A 27,313-nucleotide genomic window follows, 5' to 3' on the forward strand; every position below is an offset into this window, starting at 1 on the left:
AAAGTAGCAGATTCTCTTAGAATATGAAAAGCCATTTTTAGTTTTGAATAGAGTGGGAAATAGTTACAATCTCTTTTTTATACCATCTGCTTCTCATTTAAGAGATTGTTCTTCACTTTCCAACCAGTAGACGCAACAGGAATTGAAAGGAATCAATTAAACGTCTGGTAAATCTCCTCTTGGAGCAGGGTTTCTCAACCAGGGTTCCATGGAACCCAAGGTTTCCCTCCAGAGGTTGCTGGGGGTTCCTTGAGCAACGAGCAAGTTCTGCCGCTCAGATAACTTCCCACTGACACCATTGATCTTTTTAGCTATCCGTAAAGGGATAATGCTTCCCAATGACTATAAGTGTACAGGGCGTTCTTTCCACTGACCATCACACTAATGCAGTGATGGCGAACCTTGGCACCCCAGATGTTTTGGAACTATGTTTCCCATGATGCTCAACTACACTGCAGAATGCATGAGCGTCATGGGGAATGTAGTTCCAAAACATCTGGGGTGCCAAGGTTCGCCATCACTGCACTAATGTATCAGAGGTTGAAGATACATACATTTTTAGCAGGGATTCCCTGAGACCAGAAGGTTATTTCAAGGGTTCCTCTCTGTGTTGGAAACGTTGAGAAAGGCTGTCTCAGACAGTTGTCACCAGTCCCCAATGGAAGATTTACCCTCTATTCCTGTAAAAAATGTGGATTTCTTCTCACTTCCATCTAAAATAAACAAAAACAGTTTTTTCTTTAGATATACTCTCTCCCCCCACCCCCCTCCTCCTTAAACACTTACCTGAGCCTGAACTTGATCGAGTGCTGTGCTCGTCTATAACAGCTCCTCTGCCCTCTCCACTCTCTTCTCCCACTGCTGCTCTCAGTCAAAGCCTATGAGGAGGAAGCGGGTGGCCGAACTACGCTATGTGTGTCTAAAGATGCACACAGGCCAAGGATTGAACCCGCACGTCTGCCCCCATAAAAAGCACTTTGCTAGGGGGCAGACGGAAAAGAGGAGGAGTGGACAGTGCCAGCGTGGGACCCCAGAAGAGAAGGCTCGGGGGCCACTCTGTGCAAAACCATTGCACAGAGCAAGTAGGTATGACATGTTTGTAAAGGTTCATAATCTGTTTTTAAATACAATCACTTTAACATCAGAAAGCTGCGAGAAGAAGGAAGCTCTGGACACTGGTCCATTTTGGGATACTGGAGATAATTATCCAGGATGTCCGCACCCATTTAGTCAGACAATGTAACATTAATCTGGACACTGGCAGACTTTTACATTATGTAATTACTGATCTACATCATGGCCAAAAATTAGTTTTAAAGGGGACGCATTGCGTCTAAAAGAAGGATTTTATTTAATAATTATTGTTTATTATGCCATGATACAAAAAGAAAGCTGTTCTTGCAGAATACTTACATGTGTTAATAGAGTTTTCTAATTTGTTGTACATTTTCTTTGATCAAATTCTTTATTTAATTTTACATTTTAATTTTCACCACTTTTACAGCAAAACTGGTGCAAATGTGTCACAATTTATAAATTAAAGTATACAGCGGATGCAGACATCGCTCATATGAAGACAGGAGTTGTGTGTTTTTTGTCTTTTTTTTTTTTTCTAGTTGTACTTTGACTTTTAATCTGCTATGTTGCCTTTAGCTATGAAACAACGTCGAGTGAGGACTCCAGCTCCTCAGAGGAATACGGAGATGGCAATAATGAGAAGGCTGAAATATCAACACAAGATGCTGAAAATAACAAGATAGACAATCTAGTTATTGCAGAAACGGGAGACGCAGAGAAAGAATTACAGGAATCCCCAGAGCCAGCAGGATTAGAGACCCAACAGCAGAGAAGGTACAATCTATAGTAAGGGTTGTAGTGTGAAGCCTTCAGGTAATGATGGGGTTGATGCTGGGGTGCTTCCGACAAGGCCCCGGCTGATGCATATGTTGCAATGCCCCCTAGGGAGCTGCTGAGTGTGGATTCCCCTGGGTTACCCATAGCAACAGTCCATAAAATCTATCACTTTAAGGCTTGGCTCAGACAATGAACAGTCCAGGGCAGGGATCCTCAAACTACGGCCCTCCAGCTGTTGCCGAACTGCACATCCCATGAGGCATTGGAAAACTCTAACATGCACAGACATGACTAGGCATGATGTGAATTGTAGTTCCTGAACAACTGGAGGGCCATAGTTTGAAGACCCCTGGTCCAGGGGATTTGGTTTTTGTGTTTTATTTTGGAACTTGGATGGGAGAAGGGATGAGTGGGATACTCCAACTTGAACTATGCACAAATGCTGAGGACACTAACTGTGTAGGCCGCTGCTTCACCTTGACACTGCAGTGAAGATAGTAAATGTGATCCTGTTGTGTTGAACCTTCAGTGTCCTACCTTGGCACCCCCTTTTTCTACTTGCGGTGTGTGCTAGCCCCTGTCCACTGACTCTCCACTGGAGTGGTCCCCTTCCTGGGCAGACCCCTGGCAAGCTTCCCGGTACTCACAGACACAGTTTTTCCCTGGGACGCTCTGCCTTCAGCTCCACTGTCAGTATCCTGGACCTCCTGGCTCAGCACCACACTCCTGTTCACTAGGCCGACTGCCTGTGGCCACCTTCCTTTCTGACAGGAGGAGAGACCAACGTCACCCTCCTCCAAGGACCTGGCTTCCTGCACAAAGACCACCCTGTCACATGTGCCCCTGGCTTTTATAGCCCATCCCAGGATGCACCACTCTTGTGCCTTCCCACTGGGACAGCCACAAAAGTCTGTGTGTCACTGGCCGGGTTTCCTCCACTGTCCAACAGGCTCCCCTATTGGATACAGTGGGGACACTCCCTCAGACCAAGTGAATCACACATGGACACATGTAACAGGAAAAAAACTACTGATCAGGCTCCCCTAATAAGCAGATGGAGGGTGCTACACATATATAATATCTTGGGCCATAGGTCCTGATAAGAGACACTTCCTCATTCAGGCCTCAGCCTGTCCACCTCTGGTGGCTTTGCTATTGTATCCTTGTACTAAGTTAAGATGGCCATACATTATACAATTTTCCTATTCAATATCCTGTAGATTTACTTTCAACTATATAGTGCAAGGGTTTGACTGATTGCATATAAATTGTGTGTTTGGTTTTAGGTGCGTACAAAGGGTTTAGATTTGATCTCATTTTATATGCTTTTGGTAAATCTAAAGAGAATTGTATTATGTATGCCCAGCCTAAGTTTTCTTTGTCCTTTAGACCTCCTAACCCGTGGTTTTATAATCTGTTCTTATTTACTGTTTCAGCAAAATAAGAGCAAAAAACCCCAAAATCAAAGTACATACATGCTCATTTCCCCATAATTTATCTTTTTAACCACTTGCCAACTGCCCGCCGCAGATATATTGCAGCAGGCTGGCTAGGCTGTGCGAACCGCTGTACTTGTATGGCGGTTCGCGGGAGCGCTCCTGGGGGCGCATGCATGCCGCCACTAGCCGGCAGGGGAGCTGATTTATGGGGCCGGCGGCTGCGGTTGCTGCCGGGCACCGGCGATCGCTCCCCGTGGAGAGAGAACTCTCAGGAATCAGCACAGAGCGCCTGTGATCCTCCTATTTAGGATCACAGGTCTCTATATTGATTTCACAAGCCCATCCCCCTCACAGTTAGAAAACACTCCCCTAGGCATACACTTAACTCTTTGATCGCCCCTGGTGTTAACCCATTCCCTGTCAGTGTCATTATTACAGTAACAGTGCATATTTTTAGTACTGATTACTGTAGTAATGTCACTGGTCCCCCCAAAAATATCAGAAATGTCAGTTAGGGGTCCGATCTGTCCACCGCAATGTCACAGTCCCACTAAAAATCGCAGATCTCCGTCATTTCTAGTAAAAAAAAAAAAAAAAGGTAATTTTTCTTCTTCACTGATGTGCACTGATGAGGCAGCACGGATGGGCACTCATAGGCGACACTGATGAGGCAGCACGGATGGGCACTGATAGGGGACACTGATGAGGCAGCACGGATGGGCACTGATAGGGGACACTGATGATCAGTGCTGATATCCCCTTTCACACTTGCCGTTTACCTCTCCCTGTGACAGTGTAAGGAATGGAATGCCGAAAACTGGCAAATGTGTTTACATCTTGATCAGCTGTGATTGGACAGAGCTGATCATGTGATAAAGGGCTGCTGTCATTGGCCCTTTACCCCGTCTGTGATCAGCTGTGCCCGAAGGCAAAAAAAATTCTGTCTGCACCCATAGGCAGTCCCAGGGGGTATACTCCCTCTCTCTGCAAATGTGTTTACACTAGTGGAACCAATTGCCTTCAGAAATCGCCTAATTAGTAAATAGGGTTCACCTGTGTGTAATTTTATCTCAGTATAAATATAGCTGTTCTGTAAAGCCCTCAGAGGTTTGTTAGAGAACCTTAGTGAACAAACAGCATTATGAAGACCAAGGAACACACTAGACTGGTCAGGGATAAAGTTGTGGAGAAGTTTAAAGCACGGTTAGGTTGTAAAAAAATATCCCAAGCTTTGAACATCTCATAGAGCGCTGTTCAATCCATCATCCGAAAATGGAACTGAAAACCTACCAAGACATGGCCGTCCACCTAAACCGACAGGCCCGTAAGGAGAGCATTCGTCAGAGAAGCAGCCAAGTGGCCCATGGGAACTCTGGAGGAGATGTAGAGATCCACAGCTCAGGTTGGAGAATCTGTCCACCGGACAACTATTAGTCGTGCACTCCACAAATCTGCCCTTTATGGAAGAGTGGCAAGAAGAAAGTCTTTGTTGAAAGAAAGCCATAGAAAGTCTATTTTGCAGTTTGGGAGAAGCCATGTGGGGGACACAGCAAACATGTGGAAGAAGGTGATCTGGTCAGATGAGACCAAAATTTAACTTTTTGGTCTAAAAGCAAATGCTAATGTGTAGCGGAAAACGAACACTGCACATCACCCTGAACACACCATCCCCACCGTGAAGCATGGTGGTGGCAGCATCATGTTGTAGGGATGCTTTTCTTCAGAAGGACAGGGAAGCTGGTCGAAGTTGATAAGAAGATGGATGGAATCAAATACAGGGCAATCTTAGAAGAAAACCTGTTAGAGTCTGCAAAAGACTTGAGACTGGGGCGGAGGTTCAACTTACAGCAGGACAACAATCCGAAACATACAGCCACATCTACAATGGAATGGTTTACATAAAAGCATATTCATGTGTTAGAATGGCCCAATCAAATTCCTGACCTAAATCCAATTTAGAATCTGTGGCAAGACTTGAAAATTGCTGTTCACAGACGCTCTCCATCCAGTCTGACAGAGCTTGAGCTATTGTGCAAAGAAGAATGGGCAAAAATGTCCCTCTCTAGATGTGTAAAGCTGGTAGAGACATCCCCAAAAAGACTTGCAGCTGTAATTGCAGGGAAAGGCGGTTCTACAAAGTATTGACTCGGGGGGGTGAATACAAATGCATGCCACACTTTTTACATATCTATTCGTAAAGAGTTTTGAAAAACATTTATAATTTTCCTTCCACTTCACAATTATGTGCCACTTTGTGTTGGTCTATCACATAAAATCCCAATAAAATACATTTACGTTTTTTGTTGTAACTTTACAAAATGTTGAAAATTTCAAGGGGTGTGAATACTTTTTCAAGGCACTGTTTGTAGACATTTCTGCTTCTGTAGAGAAGAAAAAAAAATGTAGTCAATATCTGTATATGGAAAATCTGCCGCATTGCATTTTTCACCTGTAGCACCCTCCTAGGTAGGTGGTAGTAAAAAGCATCCATTGCTCCTTCTGCTTATCAGGGGAGCCTGATCTATTAGGTTGCCTGTTGCATGTCTCCAGGTGTGATTCAGTAGGTCTGAGGGAGTGTCCCCACTGTATCCAATGAGGGAGTTTGTTGGACAGTGGAGGAAACCCAGCCAGTGACACATTGGCTTTTGTGGGAGTCCCAGTGGGAGGGCATTCTTGCAATGCATCCTGGGATTGCTCATAAAAGCCGGGGGGACATGTGACAAGGCATCTTTGGCGAGAAGCAGAGTCCCAGGAGGAGGCAGACGGCTGGTCTCTCCTCCTGCTGTGTATGAGGAAGGTGGTCTTAGGCGGTCAGCCTAGTGAACCAGGTGTGGAGCTGAGCTGCAGAGGATCCAGTGTAGTTGACGGTGGAGTTGCTGGCAGAGTCTCTCGGGAAAAACAGTGTCCGTGAGTATTAAGGGACTTGCCAAAGGGTCAGCCCAGGAAGAGGACCACTCCAGTGAAGTCAGGGGATCAAGGAGCTAGGTCACACAGAGAGAAGTACAGTAAAGGGGTAGCCGTGTAGAACCCTGAAGAATAGGGATAAAGGGGGTGCCTAGTTGGGCCCTGAAGAGCGATTCACAGAGCAATACAAGTTCATTAAATTCTTCACTGCTAGTGACAAGGTGAAGCAGCGGCCTTGCCGCACTCAGTTATATCTAGACATCCCAGCAAATTGTGCATAGTTCATTCAAGTTGGAGTAACCCACTCATCCCTTCTCCTATCCAAGTTCTCAAATAAAACTACAAAAAAAACAAAACCCCTGGACTGTTTCTTGACTGAGCCAAGCACTTTGAAAATGCTAAACCGTGATGTTGTTGCTATGGGTAACCCAGGGGAATCCGCAACCAGCAGCTCCCAAGGGAGTAGTGCTACACACCTATAGGCACTGGCCTAATGGTAAATCCCGCCCACATAACTGCAGTAGCAATGTGACTCCGGGTATTTGTTTTAACATTTGCTGTCTCTGGAGCCGTGGAGGAAATTGTGATCAGGCCTTCTGAAACATCTGTGATACTCCAAAAGTTGCTCAACAGTTAATTTCCCTAAACCCTGAAGACTGACGGTCTAGCATTTAGATTTTGTTTGTATAAATGTTCTCATGGCACAGCCCTCCAATCAGCATTCACCCAAAAATGCACCGGGGCTTAGGAATGATATGCAGATCACATTGCTCTTACCCCCCGCTGCTGAAGACTTGACTGTTCAGCAAATATTTTAGAGTTTCAGAATTGGGTTCGGCTCCAGAATCTCTTCTGAATGGAACTCTCCTTTGTCTTCGGGTTTCAGAAGATGTCTCGTTCTTCTTGTAAAGCCATTAAGTGACATTTTCAGTATTTATTTCAAATTTTCTGCCTTGCATAATCTTTTCCAGATGTAATCTTTTTCATAAACCAAAGCGGGGATAGACGCCCTTGAAAATAATTTATTTACTTGACTACATCATCGTCAAATGTTTCCAAAATCATGTTAGATATGCTGAAAATCATTTATCAGTCAGGGAGCATGTGTGTATAGAATTGTGTTCTCTTTGAAATATAGCTAAAGCCTAAGGCCCATTTGATACTCCTGTTTGAGCATCTAAGTTTTCATCCGTTTTTTTTTTTTTTAATATATATTTGTGCGTATTTTCGCTCAAATGCGTTTGTACATGCGTGCATTTTTTACGCAAATGCGCAGAAACTTATTCTCACATTGGTTGAACTGGATGGACTATTGTCTTTATTCAACCTCAACTACTATGTAACTATGTAACATTCTTTTTCTGCACATTATGTAAATAGCCATTTGCACACATTTGTGCGCAATCGCGCATGTTTGCACACATGCGGTGTAAATGACCAAAAATGCAGATTTTACTATTTTGTTTTTACTTAACAATGGACGGCGCTTGTATACGCGCCTGTGTGCACAGGCACATTACAATTAATGGGCTTTATTTTAGCTCAGTAAAAAAAAAAAAACTATAATATAATACTGAGCTTTTTCAAGCTGCAGTGTGCAAGATGCCTTATAGTGGTTGTAAACCCTTACATATACCAAGAGAGGTGACTGGCCTCAGGTGATACACAGAGATGAAACAAATCCTCCTACATAAGTTGTACCGGTCTATCTGCTGCCTTCTCTTCTCTACATCCGTTCAGTGTGTGGGATTTATAACACTTGTCTGAGCTGTCAGAAAAAAAAAAGCTGAGGCTGTCAATCAGCAAGAGCTCCCTGCCCTGTCACCTTTTTTTTTTCTCCTGGTGTCAGGAAAACATATCAGAAGTGACTCATGCAGATAGCAGAGGAAGGAGGCAGCAGGCAGAAATGACACTTAGTGCTCTGGATTAAGACAAGTACACACTATAGAGGGATATGCTTCTTTTATACTTCATGCAGGTAGGTAAAACTGCGCTACCCCTATATTGAAAAAAAAAATTATATTGCGTGGTGCTAATGTGACAATAGATAAGTCTCAAAACAAATTATGTGTACCATCCATAGGTAATTGGTTTTAAGGTGCAATGAATGAATCAACAGTAAGATATCACCATACATATACCTATTCCTTCCAAAAAATATAAAGTGCAATGTGCTATTATTGATTGCTCAATAAATAGATAATACAATTTATAAAAGTAAAAAAGTGAATAAAAACCAGCCCAATATGCTCTAAAAAATTCCAACGTGAAAAAACATTTTTAAAAAAAATATAAAGTGCAGGGAAAAGCAATGATGTCCTACAAACCAATCATGCATAAAATTCATAAAGTCCGTGCTACAATAGTGCTGATACGAGATAGTGCAAATGTGCAATGAACAAAAGTCTTTTCATGTGACTCTTAAAAGTGCCGGTGCACTTCATGTCTGAGGCTTACAACTACTTTAAAGCCCCACTCCAGAGCCTGGCATTCCCTCCCAGTCTCTTACACACACCCCCCTTCCCCCATCCTTGTAGGCCCTCTTCTGTATCTTATGTTTTATTTTGTTTTATATGTGATGTGATGTCAGTGCTTCCTTCTGCATCATTACAATGTGAATGAAGGACACTGTGGTGATACCCAGGTCCATGTTACCCTGCCCTCACAGTATGTCCTCATTCTACCCTGCACTCACAGTATGTCCTCATTCTACCCTGCACTCACAGTATGTCCTCATTCTACCCTGCACTCACAGTATGCCCTCATTCTACCCTGCACTCACAGTATGTCCTCATTCTACCCTGCACTCACAGTATGCCCTCATTCTACCCTGCACTCACAGTATGTCCTCATTCTACCCTGCCCTCACAGTATGTCCTCATTCTACCCTGCACTCACAGTATGTCCTCATTCTACCCTGCACTCACAGTATGTCCTCATTCTACCCTGCACTCACAGTATGCCCTCATTCTACCCTGCACTCACAGTATGTCCTCATTCTACCCGGCACTCACAGTATGCCCTCATTCTACCCTGCACTCACAGTATGTCCTCATTCTACCCTGCACTCACAGTATGCCCTCATTCTCCTGGGTTGAGTGATGCTGGGTGTCATTCAGCCTGGAAGACTGAGGACAACTTGTGGCACAGAAATACTGCGGGGTACAGCTCCAGATTTAAACTATAACTAAAGGCAAAACTTTTTTTATTTGTTTTAGATAAAGTGGATAGGGATTAGAACTGTCAGTTTTTATTGCTGTTTGCGTACCCATTATGGCGTTTTACCCCTCTCTACTAGTCCTGTTTACTATTATCATTGAAAGTGAAAGAAAAAGAAAACCCCACATTTTGGGTTGTCCCCAAAAAAGTAATAGAGGGGAAATCTCATCCAACGGGGACACTAGTTCTGGTGACCTGGGGGGTCCCCAAGGAATTCCCTTAATTTGCAGGGATTTCCTCTCACTTCCTGTTTGGCTATGGGACAGGAAGTGGAAGAATCCAAAAAAGTAGACCGCACTCGGGAAAGTAAGATGAAAACCGGGCACGGCAATTAACAGCAATCTGTTAATTAACCGGGCACGTCTGTTATGTGCATTGTACTGTCTGTCTGCTACACCGAAGAAGAATAAAGGAGTTTTGATTGTTTTCATCTTACTTTCCCGAGTGCGGTCTACTTTTTTGGATTCTTCATAGCTTGGACGGCGGATCTGACCAGCACCACCCTTTGAACTAACACCTGAGCGGCTCTCTCTTTGTTGTCAATTGTCTACAGGAAGTGGAAGAAATTCTACAAAATGGGACATGGATGGTGAAAAAAATCTGACAGGGGTTATAATCCTCCCTTACTTTATCCAAATTAAAAAATGACCTGGAATTGGGCTTAAAGTGGTCCTAAAGCCGTAAGGTTTTTCACCCTAATGCCTTAAGGTGAAAAACGTTCTGTGCTGCAGCATCTCCCCCCCCCTCCTTATTCTTACCTGAGTCCGATTCAGTGATGTGCATGAGAGCAGCCGCTCTCACCACTGTCTCCCTCCTCCCTGGGCAGATTGATAGCAGTGGGAGCCATTGGCTCCCTCTGCTGTCGATCAAATACTTTGCCTAGTGAGCGATGGGCAAGGCCGAGCCACCCGCTTTGTGTCAATAGATGCAAACAGGGCGGCTCGGTAATGAATAAAGCAGCATTCCACGGGGGCACTTGCTGAAGTGGAGGAGCCTTAAAGGGGGACCCCAGAAGAGGAGGACTGGGGCCGTTCTATGCAAAACCATTACACAGAGCATGTAAGTATAATATGTTTTTTATTTTAATTTATTTTAAAAAAATTAGGCTTTATTATTACTTTAAACTACTTTTTTTTTTTCAGTGAACAATATTTTTATGTGTACAGTGGCTATAAAAAGTCTACACACCCTTGTTAAAATGTCAGGTTTCTGTGATGTAAAAAAAATGAGACAAAGATAAATCATTTCAGAACTTTTTCCACCTTTGTTGTGACCTATACATTGAACAACATACTGAAATCTTTTAGGTGGAGGGAAGTAAAAAAAAAAAAAAATAAATAAAATAATATGATTGCATAAGTGTGCACACCCTTAAACTATTACTTTGTTGAAGTACCTTTTGCTTTTATTACAGCACTCAGTCTTGTTGGGTAGGAGTCTATCAGCGTGGCACACCTTGACTTGACAAAATTTGCCCACTCTTCTTGGAAAAACACTCCAAATCTGTCAGATTGCGATGTCATCTCCAGTGCACAGCCCTCCTCAGATCACCCCACTGATTTTCAATCGGATTCCAGTCTGGGCTCTGGCTGGGCCATTCCAAAATTTTATTCTTCTTCTGGTTAAGCCATTCCTTTGTTGATTTGGATGTATGCTTTGGGTCGTTGTCATGCTGAAAGATGAAGTTCCTCTTTATGTTCAGCTTTCTAGCAGAAGCCTGAAGGTTTTGTGCCAATATTGACTGGTATTTGGAACTAAAATACCAAAGAAAGTTGCGCTGTGTAATATGACAAAAATTGATAAAATAATTCATCATTTTTTAAATAAATGTCCATAAACTGAAAATTAAAACACGATAGAAAAAAAGTCCATATCAACGGATTCAATATGGCTGCATTGGGAGCGTTGGCTGGAGGTTCAAACCGAGGCTTGCTTACCATGTTACCATGTATGGTTTAAATTGCAGTCAGCATGCCGCCCATACCCCAGGATGACGTCATCTGTGACGAAACACGTCAGATCACGATGTGCTGACGTCACCGTGTGATATCCGAAAGGACGGGCGGTGTTGGATTAGCCGGCCAGCTTTATATTTTATGTGTTTTTTCTGGATTGCAGTAAGTGCATTTCTTTATCCTTTAATAAAATTGATACAGTTTACACTATTGAGGATTATTATCTCTTTCATGGGGAGTAATATTAATCGTAGCAAGTAAAGGTGGATGCGGAGATGGACATGATTTCCATAATCCTTTTGGATCCATATTACACGATACTTCTTACCCCAGAGGCCCTGGACTGGTTATTCCACAAATGTTGACGACCTTGATGGTCACGTTTTTCTGGTAAGAGGCTTTCTATTTTTGGTGAAGGAATCACTTTATGCGGTGAAGGGTCTTTCATCACAGAAGAATTGCACAGTTGCATTGTGGCCTAAATTTTTTATGTTTGGACATTATCACTGGTGGTTTTTTTTTTTTTTTTTCACACGTTGATATGGACTTTTTCTCTATTGTGTTTTAATTTTTACTTTATGGACATTTATTTAAAAAATGATGAATTATTTTATAAATTTTGTGTCATATTACACGGCGTAACTTTCTTCGGTATTTTGGTTTGTATTGTGTTTGTCTTGCACTTTAGTTGCTGCTTTTTATCTTTTGATGTGAGCGTAAATTTTTCTTTGATTTTGGGATTTGGAACTGTTCAAAATTCCCTCTGCCTTGACTAACTGTTCCAGCTGAAGAAAAACTGCCCCAAAGTATGATGCTGCCATCACCATGCTTCACTGTGGGTATGGTGTTCTTTTGGTAATGTGCAGTGTTGTTTTTGCATTCAACCTTGGTTTCCTCAAACCAGAACACATTTTTCCACATGCTTTTGGGGACTTCATTTTTGTTTTTGCAAAATGTAGCCGGGCTTGGATGTTTTTCGTGGTAAGAAAAGGCTTCCGTCTTGCCACTCTCCCCCCATAGCCCAGACATATGAAGAATACAGGAGATTGTTGTCACATGTGCCACACAGCCAGTACTTTCCAGATTTTCTGCAGCTTCTTTAATGTCGCTGTAGGCCTCTTGGCAGCCTCCCTGACCAGTATTCTTCTTGTCTTTTCATCAATTTTGGAGGGATGTCACTGTTGTGTCATATTTTCTCCACTCGATGATGACTGTGTTCACTGTGTTCCATGGTATATCTAATGCCTTGGAAATTCTTTTGTACCCTTTTCCTGACTGATACCTTTTAACAATGAGATCCCTCTGATGCTTTGGAGGCTCTTTGCGGACCATGGCTTTTGCTGTAGGGTGCCACTAAGAAAATGTCAGGAAAGACCTACTAGAACAGCTGAACTTTATTTGGGGCTAATCAGAGGCACTTTAAATGATGGCAGGTGTGTACTGATTCCTATTTAACATGAGTTAGAATGTGGTTACTTAATTCTGAACACAGCTACATCCACAGTTATCTTAATTCTGAACACAGCTACACCCGCAGTTATAACAGGGTGTGCACAGTTATGCAACCACATTATTTTAGTTTTTTATTCCCCCCTCCCCACCCCCCAAAAGATTTCAGTTTGTGTTTCAACTGAGTTGTACAGTTTGTAGGTCACATTAAAGGTGGAAAAAGTTCTGAATTTATTTATCTTTGTCTCATTTATTTTACATCAAGGGAACCTGACATTTTAATAGGGGTGTGTAGACTTTTTTTATCCACTGTACATGTATGTACCATTTGGTGTCTACATATTTGGGGTATACTGTTGTATAGTAGGTGAGTTTTTCAGCCTGCGATGCATTTTTTTTTTTTTTAAACAGGGGGGGGGGGGGACATAAAAAAAAAAAAAATAGCTGAAGTTGGGCTTTAACCATAAGAACAGTGCTTGAGCCAGTAAATGCTTCTATAAAGGGCATTCATTTTATTTAGCATTTAACAAGCTTTAAACAGCTTTGTTGAAGCTGGTGGAGCTCCCGTCTGCTTTAAGTCTGGGAGTGCTGAATACAAACCTTAATAGGAATGCTGAGCAGGTAGACTGTGTTTCCTTCTGTGCTTCTATGCATCTCAAATCTTCAAGTTAAACTCCAGGCAAGCAGATAAATACACAGTCTAAAGAAAACCAGTCACCAGTGGGCATAATATGTATTTCCATTCTTGACACGGGGCTGACACATTTCTACTTTTACAAGGGGAGAATACAAGTGATTAACAACGCACATTGAGATTCAAACAGCATTATCGTAACAATATAAGAGTATATATATATAATCCACAGGAGAAGTACAGTCAAACAAGCTTTAGCTGTACTTCTCCTTTAAGGTTACTTCCAGGTAGACCAAGGAAGCATGAAAAAACCTTTGTAGTCTATATTAATTTAATTTACTAAATAAAAATGTACTTGTAGGAAAAACAATTCACAGCATACAAAGCATCACAAAATATGCCTACACCATGCACAAGCTACCTATCCTTCCTAGCAAATAAGCATGTACAATGTATGTGATAGGCATACATTAAATAGTTAATGGAGTCTTCTTCATTTTAACTAGGATCTCCAAAGACTGTTCCCTCTCCAAAGTCTTCCAGAACTGCCATTTTGTTTGTTCCTCAGCACATGGCTTGTTCAAGTCCTCTTTCCCCCCTCCATCCTTCCTGTAGCATCACTTCCTGCCCTGAGCTCATGAACCAGTCCAACAGGTTCATTAGCCTATAAGCAGGGAATCTTAGCTTCCAAACAATACATGGTCTTAAAAAAGTTATTCCCTGTTTATGCTATAAAGATCACTAAACTAGCCATAGCAAGACACCAAGAAGCAGAGAAACGGCATAAGAATTTGAATTGCTAAACCAGAAAATAAGTATGCCATCTGCCTGCCTGGACAGAGGTTTGTAAATCAGGCTGGCTGTACGGAGTTACAAAACTGAAAGCTGACTGCTTGACAAATGCTTTGTGATTGCTTGCTCAACTTGATGCCCCTAAGACAGGAGATTTGTAGGTTCTTCACAGCTGGAGGTCACGTCTCTCAACCCTGTATTTTGGGAACAGTGACACATACTCAAAAAAGTATTTTATTATTTTTATTTTTGGAATGAGAAAAAAACCTTTACTTGGGATTCAATTACATCATTCTATGTCTATAAGGAAGGCATTGTGTTATGGTAATTTCATTAAGATGTATGCGTTATTTTTGATTGCATTTGTTGTCTTGCAACATTTTCACATCAATATGTTTATTTACCATACAAAAATATCCTAGGGAGATGTGTAATCTTTGTTATTTTTCTGCACCTTTTTATAAAAAGGTTATTTTTGATGAATTGGTACTTTTTTTAATTAATGATTGTTTGTTTTTGTTTTTTTTCCAAAAAATGCCTCAATCACAAGCTTTCCTGAATGTTACCTACAGCACATAGCAGCATTTTAAGAAGTACAAAAACCTACACAATAATCCTTAGGTATATAATTTTAGGTACACAGAATTTAAAAGCATGATATGCCAAATGGTAATTGCAGCTGACCCATGCAATAAAGCCTATAGTGAAAGGGAAATGTCATTTTTGATGACAAATGGCACTCAATAAGGAAAAAGTACGCTAGTATGCTCCAATCGTGTGTTACTGTAAATATGGCCAGCCTTCTCAGATTGCTTACTGTACAAATAGTGAATGGGAATGATCTTTGCACCAAATGCCCAGTCCAGCTGGGCTTTCTGTCTTTTTTCCCTTGAAATGAGGAAGACTGCCAGCTATGGTCCACTAAGTTATGTTTTGGAATCTGTCAGTGATACAATTCAAATACCAATGGTCTTTCACCGAAGGGAATTTTCCATTAATGCAGCTTGGATGCAGTGTTAAGAAAACAGAACTGCACATAGAACAAATCTATATTGCAGAAGCTGTTGAACATTGAAAAAAAATAAATAAAACATATATACAGCGCCTTGAAAAAGTATTCATACCCCTTGAAATTTTCTGCATTTTGTCATTTTACAACCAAAAACGTAAATGTATTTTATTGGGATTTTATGTGATAGACCAATACAACGTGACACATAATTGTGAAGTGTAAGGAAAATTAAAAATGGTTTTCACATTTTTTTTTTATAAATAAATATGTGAAAAGTGTGGCTGCATTTGTATTCACCCCCCTGAGTCAATACTTTGTAGAACCACCTTTCCCTGCAATTACAGCTGCGAGTCTTTTTGGGGATGTCTCTACCAGCTTTGCACATCTAGAGAGGGACATTTGTGCCCATTCTTCTTTGCAAAATATCTGAAGCTCTGTCAGATTGGATGGAGAGCATCTGTGAACAGCAATTTTCAAGTCTTGCCACAGATTCTCAATTGGATTTAGGTCTGGACTTTGACTGAACCATTCTAACACATGAATATGCTTTGATGTAAACCATTCCACTGTAGCCCTGGCTGTATGTTTAGGGTTGTTGTCCTGCTGGAAGGTGAACATCCGCCCAGACCTAAGTCTTTTGCAGACTAACAGGTTTTCTTCTAAGATTGCTCTGTATATGGCTCCCTCTATCTTCCCACCAACTCTGACCAGCTTGCCTGTCCCTGCTGAAGAAAAGCATCCCCACAACATGATGCTGCCACCACCATGTTTCCCGGTGGGGATAGTGTGTTCAGGGTGATGTGCAGTGTTAGTTTTCTGCCACACATAGCGTTCTGCTTTTAGGCCAAAAGGTTACATTTTGGTCTCATCTGACCAGAGCCCCTTCTTCCACATGTTTGCTGTGTCCCCCACATGGCTTCTCCCAAACTGCAAACAGGACTTCCTATGGCTTTCTTTCAACATTGGCTTTCTTCTTGCTACTCTTTCATAAAGGGCAGATTTGTGGAGCGCACGACTAATAATTGTCCTGTGGACAGATTCTCCCACCTGAGCTGTGGATCTCTGCAGCTCCTCCAGAGTTTCCATGGTTCTCTTGGCTACTTCTCTGATGAATGCTAGGGATGATCGAACGGTTCGGGTCCACCATCGGTTCGGCCCGAACATTGGGTGTTCGAGGTTCGGCCGAATTTAGAACTTTTTGCCCAAAAAGTTCGGAATTCGGCAACCAGAACCGCCCAAAATGCAATGCTTCAGGAAATGGGCTTTAAAAGCCCGTGATTGGACCAGAACCATTAGCAAAAGCCAATTGAGGGGGCAGGAGAATGCTAGGAATGTGATTGGAGTGACTAGGGGGTCCCTAGACCAATCATTAGTGAATACGCCCCCCAGTATATAAGATCGCCCCCGCCATATTCCCAGCATTGTTATACTGGACATGGAAGAGAGTGGAAGCAGTTCTGTTAATTTTACTTTAAAAGTGTCATTTAGCTATTTTTAGTGTGAGGAAAGGGATATCTAGTGTAGTTAGAGTGCTCCTTTACACTTAAGTTAGCTTCAAAAATTTAGTTTCTGTAGGGAAAGTGTTAAGTGTCAGGGGACCGTAGTGTAGTGTAGGGTTAACTGACAGTGACTGCTATGGCAGGATGACAAAACCCTTCCATAGCAGGGTGACCGCTATAGAGAAATGATCTTTTCTCTGTGTTGCTTCGGGACAGGCATGTGGCTTCTCACCAGCAAGCATTTTTTATGCTGCAGGGGCTGCCACTGCCAGTGCTTTTTTGAGGACATGTTTGATGTCAGACATGACATCTGAATATGTGTATAGGGGGAATATATAGACATATATGTCTGAATATATACCCCTAGACATATATAGGTGTGATAGTAGCAGAAATAAATGCTTGCGCTAATGAAATCATTTACAGTAATATATTTCTGCTACTATCACACCTATATATGTCTAGGGGTATATATTCAGACATATATGCCTATATATACCCCCTATACACATGTTCAGATGTTTTGCCTGCCTCAAAAGAACCCCAAAAAATGCCAAAAAAACGCTAGCGTCAAAAAAAAAAATGCCCAGGTGTGTTTTTGCTGGCATTTTTTGGGGGGTTTTGGAGGCAGGCAAAACATCAGAACTTGTGCACAGTACCACTATACACAAGTTCAGATGTTTTTCCTGACTGCAAAGAACCCAAAAAAATGCCTGCTATTAAACCTGCAAGGTGTTACAGCAGAGAAGCCATATTCCTGTGCTTAAAGTTTTCTAATACAAACGATCTTTTTTTTTATGGTTCTGGACATGCTACAGAGCTGAAACTTCACAGGTACACCTTTTAGACCCCCCAGACACAAAATCACACAAAAAAAAGTTCTTAAAAATTTTCATTTTTGATAAAAAAGCCAATTATTGAAAAATTAAAAAAAAAAAAGAGATTTTTTGATTTTTACTTTGGATTTAGTATCTGGGGGGTCTAAAAAGTGTACATGTGAAGTTTCAGCTCTGTAGCATGTCCAGAACCCCCCAAAAATTAGCATTTTCTTATAATTTTTATTAGAACAGGAATACGGCTTCTCTACGGCGCTTTTTCTTGCATTTATCGGGCATTTTTGGAGGCAGGCATGACTTTTTTTGGATTTAGTGTCTGGGGGGTCTAAAAAGTGTACCTGTGAAGTTTCAGCTCTGTAGCATGTCCAGAACCAGAAAAAAGATAATTTTTCAGTAGAGCAGGGATGGTGGGACCCCTCTTTTACACTTATATGATCTTTTTTTGGGGTTCTGGACATGCTACAGAGCTGAAACTTCACAGGTACACCTTTTAGACCCCCCAGACACAAAATCACACAAAAAAAAGTTCTTAAAAATTGTCATTTTTGATAAAAAAGCCAATTATTGAAAAATTTAAAAAAAAAAAAAAAGAGATTTTTTGATTTTTACTTTGGATTTAGTATCTGGGGGTCTAAAAAGTGTACATGTGAAGTTTCAGCTCTGTAGCATGTCCAGAACCATGAAAAAAAAGATTGTTTGTATTAGAAAACTTTAAGCACAGGAATATGGCTTCTCTGCTGTAACACCTTGCCGGTTTAATAGAAGGCATTTTTTTGGGTTCTTTGCAGTCAGGAAAAACATCTGAACTTGTGTATAGTAGTACTGTGCACAAGTTCTGATGTTTTGCCTGCCTCCAAAATTCCCCAAAAAATGCCAGCAAAAACACACCTGGGCATTTTTTTTTTTTGACGCGCATTTTTTGGGGTTCTTTTGAGGCAGGCAAAACATCTGAACTTGTGTATAGTGGTACTGTGCACAAGTTCTGATGTTTTTCCTGACTGCAAAGAACCCAAAAAAATGCCTTCTATTAAACCGGCAAGGTGTTACAGCAGAGAAGCCATATTCCTGTGCTTAAAGTTTTCTAATACAAACAATCTTTTTTTTTTCTGGTTCTGGACATGCTACAGACCTGAAACTTCACATGTACACCTTTTAGACCCCTCAGATACTAAATCCAAAGTAAAAATCAAAAAATCTCTTTTTTTTTTTTTAATTTTTCAATAATTGGCTTTTTTATCAAAAATGACAATTTTTAAGAACTTTTTTTTGTGTGATTTTGTGTCTGGGGGGTCTAAAAGGTGTACCTGTGAAGTTTCAGCTCTGTAGCATGTCCAGAACCAGAAAAAAAGATCATATAGGTGTTAAAGTTAAAGGAGGGTCCCGACCCACATCCCTGTTCTACTGAAAAATTATCTTTTTTTTTTTTCATGGTTCTGGACATGCTACAGAGCTGAAACTTCACATGCACACCTTTTAGACCCCCCAGATACTAAAAATCAAAAAAATCTCTTTTTTTTTTTTTTTAATTTTTCAATAATTGGCTTTTTTATCAAAAATGACAATTTTTAAGAACTTTTTTTTGTGTGATTAATAGTTAATGGGGCATGACCCAGAACCCTAGGCACTTTTTAGGGGCATTTATTGGGTTTTAGGGCTTAAAAATTGTGTTTTTTGATTACAGAAGTTCGGGTCCCATTGATTTCAATGGGGTTCTGAAATCCGGGCCGAACTTTCGTGAAGTTCGGGTGTTCTGGTCGAACCGAACTTTTCAAAAGTTCGATCATCCCTAATGAATGCTCTCCTTGCCCGGCCTGTCAGTTTAGGTGGACGGCCATGTCTTGGTAGGGTTGCAGTTGTGCCATAATCTTTCCATTTTCGAATGATGGATTGAACAGTGCTCCGTGAGATGTCCAAATTTGGGATATTTTTTTTTATAACCTAACCCTGCTTTAAACTTCTCCACAACATTCTCCCTGACCTGTCTGGTGTGTTTCTTGGCCTTCATAATGCTGTTTGTTCACTAAGGTTCTCTAACAAACCTCCGAGGGCTTCACAGAACAGCTATATTTATACTGTAGTTAAGTTACACACAGATGGACTCTATTTACTAATTAGGTAACTTCTGAAGGCAATTGGTTCCACTAAGGTTTTAGTTCGTGGGGCATTAGAGTAAAGGGATGTGAATACAAATGCACGCCACACTTTTCACATATTTATTTGTAAAAAATATTGAAAACCATTTATCATTTTCTTTCCACTTTACAATTATGTGCCACTTTGAGTCGGTCTATCATATAAAATCCCTATAAAATACATTTCAAATTTCAAGTGGTATGAATACTTTTGCAAGGCACTGTATGTATATAAACTATATAATTTTATGTGTATATATATATATATATATATATATATATACTCACTGTATATAAATTAGCCATAACATTATGACTACTGACAGGTTGGGCTCCATTCACACTTGTGTGACTTGTCCTGCAACTTTGGACATCAAAGTCCCATGACAAGTCTTTCCCCATGTTTTCCAATGATAACTATTCATATATGTGCGACTGAAAGTTGCAGCGACTTCAAAGTAGTTCATGCACTACTTTCTTACGATTTTTATCCAACTTGAGGGCCATAGACTTCAATGTTAACCCTCAAAAGTTGCATGAAAATTGTACCTAAATGTTATACAATGCGACAATTGTGCAACAGTTGTCCATTATCACTGATCAGAGCCAAAGTGGTACCCAAGTTGCACCTATCCAAAGATGCGTCAAAGTTGCACTCCAGAGTTGGCACAACTTTGGAGTCGTATAAGTCATACAAGTGTGAATGGAGCCCAAAGAAAATACCATTGATTATCTTGTTACAATGAAATCTGAAAGTGGGTGGGATATATAAGCCAGAAAATAAACATGTTGTCCCTGAAGTTGATGATCACATACCTAGTTAAGGACTGGAATAATACCACTGGATTGGCGTAGGGCCAATGTGGTGCCTATATTTAAAAAGGAATCAAAGTCTTTGCCAAGTAACTATAGACCTGTTAGTTTAACTTCTATAGTCGGGAAGATATTGGAGAGTTTAATAAAAAATCACATAGATGAGTTCTTGCTGGAAAAAAATATTTTAAGCAAAAGACAGCATGGATTCATGAGAGACAGAAGTTGTCAAACAAACCTGATTTCTTTTTATAAGGAGGTAAGTAAAACCTTGGACAGAGGGGTGGCTGTGGACGTGGTATACTTGGATTTTGCAAAAGCGTTTGACACAGTTCCTCATACACAGCTAATGTGTAAGGTAAAGTCTACAGGCTTGGAAAGATCGGTTTGTAATTGGATAGAAAATTGGCTAAAAGATAGAATTCAGAGAGTAGTGGTTACTGATTCTTACTGTGAATGGTGTAAGGTTATCAGTGGTGTACCCCATGGTTCAGTGTTGGGACCCTTACTTTTTTATATCTTTATAAATGATATCGGGTCTGGGATTAAAATGACCATTTCAGTCTTTGCAGATGACACCAAGCTATGCAGTAGAATAACTTCTTTACAGGATGTCTCCAACTTACAAGCTGACCTCAATGCACTGTTTCATTGGGCAACTATGTGCCAAATGAGGTTTAATGTTGATAAATGTAAAGTTATGCACTTGGGGGCTAAGAATATGCATGCATCATACATACTAGGAGGAGTAGAACTGGGGGAATGCATAGCGGAGAAGGATCTGGGTGTTCTGGTAGATCATAAGCTTAACCACTTTACCACTAGAGCATTTTGCTGTCTTACGTCTGAGCCACTTTTTGCGATTCGGCGCTGTGCGACTTTAACTGACAATTGCGCGGTCGTGCGACGCCATACCCAAATGAAATTTACGTCCTTTTTTTCCCACAAACAGAGCTTTCTTTTGGTGGTATTTGATCACCTGTGCGATTTTTACTTTTTGCGCTATAAACAAAAAAAGAGCGTAAATTTTGAAAAAACAACAATATTTTTCACATTTTTTTTTATATGAAATACCCCCCAAAAAAATGTAAAAATCGAAATTTTTTAAAATTTTTGGCCAATTTGTTTTCTGCTACATATGTTTGGTAAAAAAATTCACAATAAGCGTATTTTGATTGGTTTGCGCAAAAGTTATTGCGTTTACTAACTACGGGAAAAATTTCTGTAATTTTTGGTGGTTTTTTTTTAACGCGTAATGGCGGCGATCTGCGATTTTTTTGGGGGGGTACCAGTGACATTACTGCAGTAATCAGTGCTATATATGTGCACTGTTACTGTAAAAATGACACTGGCAGGGAAGGGGTTAATTTTATTGGAGAGGGAGGGGTTAATGTATGCCTGGTGCTTACTGACGTGTGGGGGGGGAGGTGACTGTGTGAGCCAGGGACAGATCGGAGTGTTCAGCTATGCTGAACACTCCGATCTGTCACTCCCTGTCACTTGGGAGATCCGCCCGCTTGTGTTTACACAGGCGGGCGGCTCTGCACACTAGATCCCCGACGATTGCCGCTGCTCCTCCCCTGGCTCGACTCCCGCTGTGACTGAATACTGCGGGAGCGAGCCTCCGGTGGCGCGCGAGCGCCGCCCAAAAGGGGGAGTGTCTGACGACGTAGGTCTACGTCGTCAGACGATAACGAGCTACTTTGCCGCAGTAGTACTACGGTACTCAGTGGCAAAGTGGTTAATAATAGCATGAAATGCCAAGCTGCTGTTTCCAAAGCAAGCAAAGTCCTTTCTTGTATTAACAGAGGCATGGACTCCATAGAGAGTGTACAAATCATTAGTAAGAGCTCATCTGGAATATGCAGTTCAGTTTTGGGCACCAGTTCTTAAAAAGGATATCGGGGAACTGGAGAAAGTGCAGAGAAGGGCAACCAAACTGATAAGAGGCATGGAGGAGCTCAGCTATGAGAAAAGATTAGAGGAACTGAATTTATTCTCTCTTGAGAAGAGGAGATTAAGGGGGGATATGATCACCATGTATAAATACATAAGGGGTCCATATAGTGAACTTGGGTTTGAGTTGTTCACTTTAAGGTCAACACAGAGGACAAGGGGACACTCTTTACATCTAGAGGAAAACAGATTTCGTCTGCAAACACGGAAAGGTTTCTTCACCACAAGAGCTGTGAAAATGTGGAATAGACTCCCTCCAGAGGTGGTTCTGGCCAGCTCACTAGATTGCTTTAAAAAAGGCCTGGATTCTTTCCATCGGGGGATCAGGAAGGAATTTTTTTCCCCTGCTGTAGCAATTTGGATCATGCTTTGCTGGGGTTTATTTTCGCCTTCCTCTGGATCAACAGCGGGTATAGGATTGTGTATATGGGATCGTATGATAGGGTTTTCAATACTGTATCTTTTTTTTTTTTTTTATGATTGAACCGGATGGACTTTTTTCAACCTGACTAACTATATAACTATGTGTGCATGTGCACCGCCAGCCAGTTGATCTGTGGGTCGATGTCCACTGCCACCGGTGGGTCGATGTCCACTGCCACCCGTGGATCATTCAGCACAGAGGCAGATCAGTAATCCGCCTATGTAAACAAGGCAGATCGCTGTTCTGTCAGTAGGGAAGGCATGGATCCTGTCAACATGGAACATGGAGCAATGCCTTCCCCTAGTAAAAGCACCTGCCCTCCCCCCACAATACACAAACACTATCTAGGCACACCGTTAACCCTTTCATCGCCCCTGATGTTATAAGCCGCAATAAGTCGCTGATCGCCGCCGTTACTAAATAAATAAAAATATCCCCTAGTTTGTAGACACTATAACTAGTAGGATTTTTTTTTACCAAAAATTTGTAGCAGAATACAGATTGGCCTAAATTGATGAAGAAATTCGATTTTTGTATTGGATATGTTTTATAGCAGAAAGATAAAAAATATTTATAGTTCAAACTAGTGATTGACCGATATAATTTTTGTATTGTCGATCCCGACACAGATATTTTGGTCATCGCATATGGGTATCGGCCGATATCTCCCAAAATTTTCGGACTTTTAAAAAAAAAAAAAATGTTTTATTATTATTATTTTTTTTTTTTACAGGTACTCTTGTGGAGGGATCTGGAGTCTAAAGGACCCCAAACCCCTCGCTCTCCACTTAAAAGCATTCAAAACGTCAAGTTTGGCTGTTTTGAATGCTGTCATTTTTTCGAATTTGGCGTTGAGTAACCGGAAGTGATACTTCTTGCTGGTAAGATAACCGTCCCTTGAACGTCAGTGTCATCAGGAAGGTCGATGGCCTGAGGCCATGCTTTGTATTTGGAAGCCTAGTGAGCTGTCATCTACAGCCTATGACTGTGGGGACCACATGGGTACACGTTCCGTAGTTTGCTGGCGCCTGTTATTCGGTATGTTTCATGGGCCTTTTCAATCCACATACTGAAGGCACTTTGTATGTTTTTTCTCTTCTCATAGGCATTCGGTGGGTGATGCATTCCGCAATGAATGTCAGATCCTGAACAGTCATCTTTCAGAACTGAGGACCACCACAGATAACAAACTGGTACGCATCCTCAATGTAGTCTCCTAGCGTTGGTTTCTCTCGCCCCCGGCTAGAGATCACAGCACTGTGTAACGATTGGATTTTTAATTAAAAAGCGCTGTGTTCGCTGCTTGTGTTGCAGGCTAAAGACAAAGGCTTGTTAATAGAATTTGTAGTATAATTAATCTCATAAGGCATCAAACTTCCTGCTCTTGCAGAAGGATAGAAATACCGAAGGGCTAATATAACAGAGCTGTGCAGAAAACACGGTTCACAGTTCAGCTCTGATCGCTGTCGCTGCAGGGCAGAGAAATTGGGTTGCTTTGGTTAATTGTATTTTGCACATGATCACGATTGTAGTTTTGTAAAGTAGATTGATAAAGAGTAAAAAAAAATAGTTTTTATGTTATTTTGATCCTGGCTTTGCCGAGTGTGCGCCAGTGGAAAAACTGACTTCTGTTAAAGCTGAACTCAAGTAACATATAGAGTTCCATGGATAATTGCAGCACTGTATACAGTTATACATAATTAAATGTACTGTGTTTTTTAAACGCATGACCTCACAAATGCCCTTCTGGAAGAATGGTCAAACATTCCCATAGACACACTCCTAAACCTTGTGGACAGCCTTCCCAGAAGAGTTGAAGCTGTTATAGCTGCAAAGGGTGGGCCAACTCAACCCTATGGACTAAGACTGAAATGTCATTAAAGTTCATGCGCGTGTAAAAGCAGGTGTCCCAATACTTTTGACAATATAGTGTATATGTTGTAACCCCTGACATACACCCAGTGAAGTGACTCGCCTCAGGTGGCACACCAAGATTAATCAAATCCTCCTACATATGTTGTACCAGTTTATCTGCAGTCTTTTCTTCTCTACATCCGTTCAAAGTCCAGAATTTAGAAAGCTTGTCTGAGCTGTCAGAAAAAAGGGGGCAGAGAGCTGAAGTTATACTCTGCAGAGCTCAGTAAGGAGAGCTCTGAGAGCTGATTCAAGGGAAGGGCCCCCTTTCACACAGCACACAAGAGCAGAGCTGAGGCTGTGAATCAATTGGAAGTCCCTCCTCTGTCCCCATTTTTCTCTTGGTGTCAGGAAAACTTGTCAGAAGTGACTCGTGCAGATAGCAGAGGAAGGAAGCAGCAGACAGGACCAAAACAACCACTTTAACCACTTGCTGACCTTTAGCAGTACATATACTGCGGCAGGTTGGCTCTATTGCATGAAATGATGTACCTGTACGTCAGTGAGCGCGCTGATTGGCCAGAGGGAGAACCAATGAGTGGGTCTGGCGGATGCGATGTCCGCCGGCCATCCGCGATCGCTCCCCAGAGAGACAGAACGGCGGTCATCCTATGTAAAAAAGGCAGCCTGCCGTTCTGTCACAGATGAATTCAGGAATCCTGTGTTCCTACTATTTAGGAACACAGGTCTCTGTGTTCATCTAGTGAGTACATCCCCCACAGTTAGAAAGCACCCCCTAGGGACACATTTAACCCTTTGATCGCCCCTGGTGTTAACCCCTTCCCTGCTAGTGTCATTAGTACAGTAACAATGCATATTTTTAGTACTGATTACTGTAGTAATGTCACTGGTCCCCTCAAAAGTGTCAATTAGATGTCAGATTTGTCCGGCACAATGTCGCAGTCCTGCTAAAAATCGCTACTAGTAAAAAAAATAAATAAATAAATAAAAATGTCAAAAATCTGTCCCCTAGTTTGTAGACGCAATAACTTTTGCGCAATATACACCTTTCTGGATTTTTTTTAGCTAAAATTAGTGGCAGAATACATATTGGCCTAAAATTATGAAAATGTTTGATTTTTTACATTTTTTTTATTGGATGTGTTTTATAGCAGAAAGTAAAAAATATTGATTTATTTATTTATTTTATTCAAAATTGTCGCTCTTTTTTTGTTTATAGCACAAAAAATAAAAACCGCAAAGGTGATCAAATACCACCAAAAGAAAGCTCTATTGGTTAAAAAAAAAAAAAGACATAAATTTTATTTGGGTACAGCGTCGCATGACCGTGCAATTGTCAGTTAAAGTAACACTAGTGCCCTATCGCAAAAAATGGCCTGGTCATTAAGGGGGTAAAACCTTCCGGTCCAGAAGTGGTTAAAGGGAATCTCCAAAAAGGAATTATTACTGTTACCAGTGCTTGGCTTCACCATCTTGTGAGTGGCTGTTGCCAGTGCTTGGCTTCACCATCTTGTGAGTGGCTGCTACCAGTGCTTGGCTTCACCATCTTGTAAGTGGCTGATGCCAGTGCTTGGCTTCACCATCTTGTGAGTGGCTGCTACCAGTGCTTGGCTTCACCATCTTGTAAGTGGCTGTTGCCAGTGCTTGGCTTCACCATCTTGTGAGTGGCTGCTACCAGTGCTTGGCTTCACCATCTTGTGACTGGCTGATGCCAGTGCTTGGCTTCACCATCTTGTGAGTGGCTGATGCCAGTGCTTGGCTTCACCATCTTGTGAGTGGCTGCTACCAGTGCTTGGATTCACCATCTTGTGAGTGGCTGATGCCAGTGCTTGGCTTCACCATCTTGTGAGTGGCTGCTACCAGTGCTTGGATTCACCATCTTGTGAGTGGCTGATGCCAGTGCTTGGCTTCACCATCTTGTGAGTGGCTGATGCCAGTGCTTGGCTTCACCATCTTGTGAGTGGCTGCTACCAGTGCTTGGATTCACCATCTTGTGAGTGACTGCTACCAGTGCTTGGCTTCACCATCTTGTGAGTTAGCGAATGATAACAAGCATCTTTACCAGCGATGTGGGAACTTCTGACCTGCATAGTATATTTTTTCCCCCACTTTGGGGAGATTACCTCTCTTACTTCCTGTTGTATCTCTGGGACAGGATGTAAGAGGAAACATCTCCATATGGGACATAGGAAGCAATAAAATGACAGAGGTCCTAGATTTTCCCAACTCAATGCAAAAAAAGTTTTGCGGGAGTTCCACCTTAGACTAGGCACTTTGTAAAAATGTAGAAACTTAAAAAAAAAACCTATAGATTCAGGCCAAAAAAGAGACCATATCATCGAAACACAAGGAAGAACGTTCAGTTATGGTTGGTGTCGGAGCTGGTAATGGTGCTTTTCACATGGACGTATGATCAAATTGACAGAATTTTAATCCTTCTATAAACTGAGGTCTGTAAATTAAAAGCCTCTCCTGATCTCTTTCACTTGTTTGCCCTTTTCTGAAGAAATGATGTAACTG

The 27,313-nt window shown here is 41.5% G+C and overlaps 1 protein-coding gene across 3 annotated transcripts in view; it reads left to right on the plus strand.

Annotated features, from left to right (window-relative positions):
• The window catches only part of KANK4 (KN motif and ankyrin repeat domains 4), a 260,029-nt gene that overhangs the window by 177,412 nt on the left and 55,304 nt on the right, over positions 1-27,313 (plus strand). For all 3 annotated transcript variants that reach the window (XM_082265155.1, XM_082265156.1, XM_082265157.1), the window contains 2 exons: positions 1,654-1,851; positions 24,024-24,111. In XM_082265155.1, coding sequence (XP_082121281.1) covers positions 1,654-1,851; positions 24,024-24,111 — 286 coding nt within the window. The remainder of the gene's footprint in view (positions 1-1,653; positions 1,852-24,023; positions 24,112-27,313) is intronic.

This window comes from Pelophylax lessonae (genome assembly GCF_965119305.1).
Source record: "Pelophylax lessonae genome assembly, chromosome: 8".
In the NCBI taxonomy this organism is placed as follows: domain Eukaryota; kingdom Metazoa; phylum Chordata; class Amphibia; order Anura; family Ranidae; genus Pelophylax; species Pelophylax lessonae.